Source organism: Chrysochloris asiatica, unplaced genomic scaffold (assembly GCF_000296735.1).
Source record: "Chrysochloris asiatica unplaced genomic scaffold, ChrAsi1.0 scaffold00028, whole genome shotgun sequence".
In the NCBI taxonomy this organism is placed as follows: Eukaryota; Metazoa; Chordata; class Mammalia; order Afrosoricida; family Chrysochloridae; genus Chrysochloris; species Chrysochloris asiatica.
Window position 1 is genome coordinate 3031552 of NW_006408546.1, and position 8000 is coordinate 3039551.

Consider the following 8000-nt stretch of genomic DNA (forward strand, 5'->3'; position numbering starts at 1 on the left):
GGGTTGGAACTGACTCGATGGAACTTAACAACAACAACAATGTGGCACTGTGGAATCCTGGTGTGGCAATGTGGGTTAATGTGCTGGACTGCAAAGTTGATTTGAACCACAAGGTTGGAGGTTCAAGATCACCAGCCACTCCTTGGAAATCCTATACAAGTTCACTATGAGTAGGAACAACTTGATGGCATTTAACAACAACAAAGGTGTGGCATTGTAGGCTAAGCAATGGCCTGCTAACCATAAAGTCAGTGGTTCAAACCCACCAGTTACTCCTCAGAAACCCTAAACTGGATCGCTATGAATTGGTACTGATTTGATGACATACAGCAACAACAACATATGTATATATATAGAGAATTCACAGAAACCCTATACAGGGTTGCTATGTGTTTGAACAACAAAAACAAACATATATGTATTGCATATGGTGTCACAGTGTGGCATTACAGGAAAATGCACTGGATTGTGTGGTCAGTTTGAGCTGAAAGGTCAGCAATTCAAACCCACTGGTCACTCCTTGGAAACCCTGTAAGGCTTACTAACAGCAACAACAACATACACTGCATACATGTATAGCATTTCTGAGCACAGCTGGTGGGTTTGAACTGCTGACCTGTAGGTTGCCAGTTCAGTGCTTAGCCTACCATGCTACATCAGAGACTATATATACATCCTAGTTGGGACTTGTTAGTTGAACACTTATCCTATAGTACCACTGCAATATTAAGTTATTTTTTAGTGGGAGGGGTGTTCTAGTCTGTCATGTGGTCAGAAACAGAATAGCTAGAAAACTTTGTACTCTTAGTTAAAATGTAAAACTACATAAAAAAGATTTCTAACTAATATAACAAGTCGTCTTTGTATATTTTTCCTTTTATAGGGTGAACATGGAGTCCCAGGATCATCTGGAGAAAAAGGAAGTAGAGGAAATCGGGTAAAGTATGAGAATATTCTATTATTTCTACTGCCCTGGCAGAATAGTGTTTAAGCTATGGGCTGCTAAGTGAAAGGTCAGCAGTTCAGATCTCTCTGTGCTCTGTGGGGTGCTGTGAGTCGGAGCTGACTTGGTAGCACACCACAACCACTCACCACCAAAATCACATTGATAGTTGGTTTTTAATCTCTGGAAAATAATTATCCAGTGGTCTAAATGTTAGACTTAATATTAGGTGATTATTTGGAAACTTACTTAAGACTTGACTCTGCTGTTTTGAGATGAGTAGCAAAAATCAAGTTGTTTCACCTCTTGTGCTGTAGAATGGTAATCTAGTCACAACCAGTCTTAGAAATTTTCACTGACTTCCTGTCAACAATGAGCTCCTCTCACAGTCAGAGCCCTTTCAACCACATCCTTCACTAATCTCAATCACAAAGTACCTTGACTAGTCAGGTTGTCCTGCTCTTTGTCCCTGGACATCCTTATACATGTCCTCTAGTCTTTGCTCATGACAGGAGCCCCATCCTAGCCTGCCTTTCTGGGGCCTCCATCCTCTGGAGGATGTACTCACTTTTCTTTCTTGTCTAGGTCCTCTTTTTTTCTTCTCATAGCAGTTTGTAGCATTCTCTCCCTCCTCTGTCTTTATAACTTACATTCCTCGTGCTATTTATTTTCCAGTGATTATAAATGGCCTATAGACTGCAACTTTTCCTTTCTGTGTCCAGGACACAGCCTTTAGCCTATTAGTTGAGTACAATTTTCTTTCCTGTGAAATCCAAGCATGGCTAGGATCCTTCTCAATGAAGTACTATGCAGATATGTTGTTGTTGTTAGGTGTCGTTGAGTCAATTCTGACTCATAGTGACCCTTGTACAATGAAACATGGTCCAGGCCTGCACCATTCTCACAATCATTGCTCTGCTGGAACCTGTTCTTGTAACCACTGTGTCAATCCATCTTGTTGAATGTCTTCCTTGTTTTCTCATGGGAAGTGAATGTTTTACATTTACTTCTTAATACTTCTCATGGAATAGGAGCAGTGTATGTCTCTCCAAGGATGAACAATGGTGTGGATAGATTTCCTTATAAGTGAAACATGGAAAGTCAGAAGACATAGCTCTTCATTGAGGTTTCATTTCCAACTGCAGTTTGTGCATCAGATTTTGAAGAAGCTGGAGGACAGCACACCTCCTCAACTTGGGAGAACTTCTAGTTTTAGTTGAATTTTGTTAAGTTCAATAAGCACTCATCAAATATTTATTGAAGTTTTGTGTCCTACTGGTGGAACATACAAAAAAGAGTTCAAAGACATACAAGACATGGTTATGACCAACCAAGAGCTTATCCAGTACAGACGGTTGTATTTGTACTGGAAAAACAGTAACACTAGATGGTATAGGAGAAAGACTGTAAGAGTGGGACAAATAATCAGTGGGAACATGGTGGCTTGGAAACTATAATGAATAATAGACTGATTTTTCTTCATTTGATCTGTCATCAAATTTTACTGAGCATCTATTATAATCCAGGCATGATTGTAGACTAGGGAACAAAACAGACATGGGTTCAGTATCTCAGAATTGGCCTATATAGGGAGAGTCAAACCTTAATGAAATAATCAAGAAGAAAGATGTAACATTACCTCTGAAATGAGTGCATGAAGGAGAGGTACATGACAGAGGGAGCTGATCCAGCCTGTGCAGTCAGGAAGACTTCATCCAGCAAGCGAAGATGAGGCTGAAATTTAAAGAATGAATAATAGTTAATCAAGGGATGAGGGAGGCAGAAAGAGGCAAGAGAACAACCATCCATAATAAGACCTTGTGGCATTTGAGCAGGGTTCTTAATGGTGGAGAGGATTCAGGTATTCCTGAATTTTCACTCAGACCTCTGTGAGAGGGTTGGGAGAGAGATACATGGCATGGCAGTCTACGGAAAAGGCACAAGGAAAGGTTTAAAGTTAGAAGAATTCAAGACAGATTTGGAGAAATAAGGATTCCAATTCAGTAGGTATGAAGAGATGAAATCAAGTATAAAGAGTCAGAGGGAAGTCTGAAAAGGCAAGTGGGAATCAATTTAAGGCCATGGGTACGAGTTTTGGATGTTGTTGGTCCTGGTGTGGAACTGTGGGTTATTGTGCTAGACTGTGAAGTCAGTTTGATCTGCAAGGTCCATGGTTCGAGCTCACCAGCTGCTCCTCAGAAACTCTATACAGGGTTGCTACGGGTCAGAACCAACTCGATGGCACATAACAAGAATCAGGGCCTGTTAAAAGTGTTTAAATAAGAGAGACTTGTGTTCAAAGCTACAGGTTTAGAAGACTACTCTGGAAGCCAAGTGTCTGGGTTAGAAGAATAAAGAACTAGAAGTGACAATCATTATAGGTACAATATACCAAACTCTGTGTCAAGTGCTTTTAATTTTTTATTGCATTTAATCCCACAGCAGCCTATGAGATAAGCACAACCATTCCACAAATGAGAAAACTGAGTCTTAGAAAAGCCAAAGAAATTGGCCTGGATAGTAAATTATGAAGGTTACTGGGGAGGTTGGCTGCTAACCTAAAACAGTATTTCAGAAGAAGAGTCTGACAATGTGCTTCAGTAACAATTACAGCCAAGAACACCCATGGAACAGCTCTATTCTGTAACACATGGGCTTACCCTGAGTTGCAATCAACTTGATGGCAACTAACAAAAACAATCAAAAGTAAATTTATAGTAGGATTTGAATTTAGAATGATTTAGAAAAGAAGAGAAGACACAAAAACAAAAAAGGAACTAAAGAGGATACATAAAAGACTGCATTTGATTCTCCTAGAAAGGTGCAGCAGAGTTTCTGTTTAGAATGATAGAAACGTTCTGGTAAAGATGGTGCTGATGATGACATAACACTGTGAATGTACTTAATACCACGGAATTATTAAAAATGGTGACAATGGTACATTTTATGTTGTGTGTGTGTAAATAAACATATGTTGTTGTTAAGTGCCATCAAGTCGGTTCCAACCCACAGTGACTCTGTATAACGTTTTCAAGGAGTATCTGGTGAGTTTGAACTGCCAACCTTGTGGTTCAAATTGACCTTGAAGTTGAGTGCTTATCCTAAGGTGCCACACCAGGACTATATATATATACATGTGCTGGGGGTGCTGTAGGATGTGCACTGGACTGCTAGCCTCAGATCAGCAGTTCAAATTTACCAGTCACTCTACATAAGAAAGATGAGACTTTCTTAGCCTCCGGAACCCTATACAGGGTTGCTGTGAGTCAGAATCAACTCATTGGCACCTAACACCAGCAGCTACCTTTTACCATTAAACATAGAAAGGACTCTCATGTGAGGTTAAGAGCCTAGAGAACATTCCATTGCCTGTGTAACTGAGAGCTACATCCCAGTTGTTGTTCGTAGGTGCCATCGAGTTGGTACTGATTCACAGTGACCCTATCCACAACATATCGAAACACAGCCCAATCCTGGGCCAACCTCACAATCATTGCTAAGTTTGAGCCCATTGTTGCTGCCACTGTGCCAATCTATTTCATTCGGGGTCTTCCTCTTTTTCTCCAATCCTCCACTTTACCAATCATGATGTCCTTCTCCAGGGACTGATCCCTTCTGATAATATGTCCAAAGTATGAGAGACGAAGTCTGGTCATTCTGGTTTTCAAGGAGCATTCTGACTGTACTTCTCCTAATACAGCTTTGTTGGTTCTTTTGGCAGTCCATGGTACTTTTAATGTTCTCCTCCAACATCATAACTCAAATGCATCAATTCTTCTATGGTCTTCCTTACTCACTGTCCAACTTTCACAAGTATATGAGGTCAATGAAAATACCATATACTAGAGGAGAGCTTTATGTCACTGTTCTCAGTTTGTGGGGTCATTCCCACCAGAACCAGCATAGCACTTGAAGAAGGTACTTGGGGGAGCATGTCCCCTATTCTGTGGCTCTCCAGAAACCACTACATAGAGACGTTACTATTTATGGCAGGTTATTAAGAGAAGCAACCATTTATACTTATCATGGTCCTATAGCAAGTCCTTTTACCTGTTTCCCTGTCTGAAGTAGTCAGGAGTTCTGCAAGCACTGTGTTCTCCTTTCTCTTCTCTTTCATGAGATTTACTACTTCACATAGTGTTGCCCATATCCATGGTAGAGAAACCCTAATTCTTTTTCTCACATCTTTTCCTGTGTGGAACTATCAGGAAGGTGTGGAAAGGTGTTTGATAGAAGAGAGGCCCTAGTCCATCTTCCCCAAGCCTCAGCCCCCACATTTGCCACTGAGATTAATTCCTGCATTGTGAGGTTTACATGAGGCAAGATGTACCCAGGGCCAAGGGTAACTGTTTTTACATCTCAACCTACTTGTGTCAACAAATGCTTTAACATTTAAGTAATCCTGGTGTGGTATTGTAGGGTAAGCTCTGGACTGCAAACCACAAAGTTAGCGATTCAAACCCATCAGATGCTCCTTGGAAACCCCATACAGGGTTGCTCTGAGCTGAAACTGACTTGACCACACTTAACAATAATAACAAAATGTTCTTTGAACTTGACTCTTATTTTCTCCTCTAATGTTCTCTTTTCTTTAGGCAAGAGGTAATAATGATGATCACTTTTTCTTTGTGATTTAAGGGATTGACGGGACCCCCAGGAAGACCTGGAGAGCGTGGAGCACTAGGTTTAAGGGGAGATCCTGTGAGTAACCGATGAGGGGAGGACTTGTTCTGCTTTCCTCCCTGGGATTGTGGTCTGCTTGCCTGACACAAGACAAAGAGCAATTGGCTATTCATCAATGAGGCAACTGTTCAGCTGTCTTAGAATTAGTACAAATAAGAGAGTTGAGAGGAAAGCCACCTTATGGACAGTCTAGGGCTTGTTTTTTTTTGTGAAAACTGTTGTTGTTGTTAAGTGCGGTTGAGTCAGTTCTGACTCACACAGACCCTACATATAGACAACAAAATATATATTCCTATTCAACAAATTTTACATGTATAGTACAATGCCAATAATTATGGTTACAGACTTCATTTTACGTCACCATTCTTATCTCTGTCCTTACTATTTCATCATTGCTAACGTAGACTCTCTGCCCCTTAAAGTTCTTAACTGTGTTTTAGAATTATGGTTGCTTTAGAGTTACTGTTGTCCATTTAATCTCATATAAATCATTGTTTAAACAAGTACAATGCTCAAGGTGATCATTATTTATTAAATGAGCTATGTTGTTGTTTAGTTGAAAGATAATTTCCTACAATAGTTTCAGTTCAAGGCTTAAAAGCTGCTTCCAAGAAATATATTCTGGGGTTCCCCCAGTCTCAATGTACTCAGTAAGTCTGGTTTCCAATAAGAAATTGAAATCCTGTTCCATATTTTTGCTCCTTTTGATCAAGATCCATCTATTAGATCCTTGATCAAAATATTCAATAATGTTAGCCATGTACCATCCATTTCTTTTGGTCTCATGGTAAAGAGTCCTGGTGTGGCACTGTAGGTTAAGCACTGGACTGCAAGGTCAGTTTGAACCAAAAGGTCGGTGGTTCAAATTCCCCAGTTGCTCCTCAGAAACCCTATACAGAGACACTAGAAGTTGGAACTGACCCAACAGCAGTTAACGGCAACAACAACATGGCAAAGAAGGTAGTTGTTCATTGAGACAATTATACTTGTAATACATTTCCTTCTCCAAGAATCTAGGTTCTTGAAGGGGTTGGAATTTTAATTGCAGTGGGTGTTTGGGATTATTACTAAAAGTCCTTGACAATGGAAAGGTCTACTTTGGTTTACTTTTCTTTTAAATATCCTTCTTCCTGTCATTTCTTTTCCTTTCTTTGCAGTCCACTTGAGGTAACCCACCTTTTATTTTCTCAGGGGGATCCTGGAACTGATAGTTACTTCCAAGGCCCTAAGGGAGAAAAAGGAAGGCGTGGGCATCAGGTAAGACGCTTGCTTGGGAATACTGGTGCTCATGGGAACAGATGTTACCTGGTTTAGAAGACTGGATTGAATCAGCAAAGAAAGTTAAGGAACAAAGCTGTGGGACGCCATTGTTCAGAGACAGGTGCTCTGAATGTCAGTATCCTTAACATCTGTCTCCTTGCATTCTTGTTTTATAATTGTTGTTGTTGCTATTTCTCTATACAAATCTTTCTCAAAATGCTAGTAATACTATTGGGAATGAGTGACTATGTACATGTTATGTTACTCCTTTTGCCTTTGGCAATGAAAGCATTAGATCCAGTAAAGCCTGAGATCTTTTCCAGCTTAAAAATTCTCCAATTTTATGATGATGTATTTAAGAGATGCTTAAGGACATTACATTGTTGACTTGCTTTCTATGAATTGGCTACTATCTGTTTCCTAATATGAGATCCTGTCTAAAGTCTAGAAGCATTGTTGTAGAACATAACACAGATGGAAAAAGACTTGTTAATTTCACAGATGCTAATTTGTTGGAAGTCATCTTTAGATTTACATTAGAAAGCCTGATTTTGAAATCCTCTCAACATTCCTAATTTCCAGGAATGAGGAAAAAAATCTGCATAGCAAAACAGCAACAAATGTGGAGGAACCTCTATTTGCTTTCAACTTCAATTTCACATCCTTTGGCGAAAACTTAGGACATGGATTCCCTTCCATGAATTGTGGCTGGTTAGCAACCCTTATATATATGTCCAAATCCTGAGACAAATCAAGTTTGTAGCAAGATCATTATTGTGAGGCAATACAAGAATGAGTCACAAACTTGCTGCCAGAATTTTCATCTTGTCATTAATTATAATTGTTGTAGCCAAGCTTCCCTGAGAAGGTTCCTTTTGTGAGCCATGATCTGAGAGTTCTGTAAGTTCTCAACCAACTACTAGATGGAGCTAAAGGATAGCAAGGTAGCAAACGTTCTCGCTCTGGGCCCACTTTCTTCATCCTGAAAATGGAAAGATTAGACTAAATTTCATTGAATTAGTGGTTACCATGGGGACAGAGGCAGTCCTGGTGTGGCACTGTGGGTTAAGGCACTGGACGGCAAAGTCAGTTTGAACTGCAAGGTCGGTGGTTC

At 40.0% G+C, this 8000-nt stretch overlaps 1 protein-coding gene across 1 annotated transcript in view; it reads left to right on the forward strand.

The window, feature by feature from the left end:
• LOC102833485 (collagen alpha-4(VI) chain-like) overlaps nucleotides 1-8000 on the forward strand; it is a 171475-nt gene that overhangs the window by 69678 nt on the left and 93797 nt on the right. The window contains exons 16-18 of the mRNA XM_006846632.1: nucleotides 884-937; nucleotides 5582-5644; nucleotides 6818-6883. Of these exons, the coding sequence (XP_006846695.1) occupies nucleotides 884-937; nucleotides 5582-5644; nucleotides 6818-6883 (183 nt within the window). The remainder of the gene's footprint in view (nucleotides 1-883; nucleotides 938-5581; nucleotides 5645-6817; nucleotides 6884-8000) is intronic.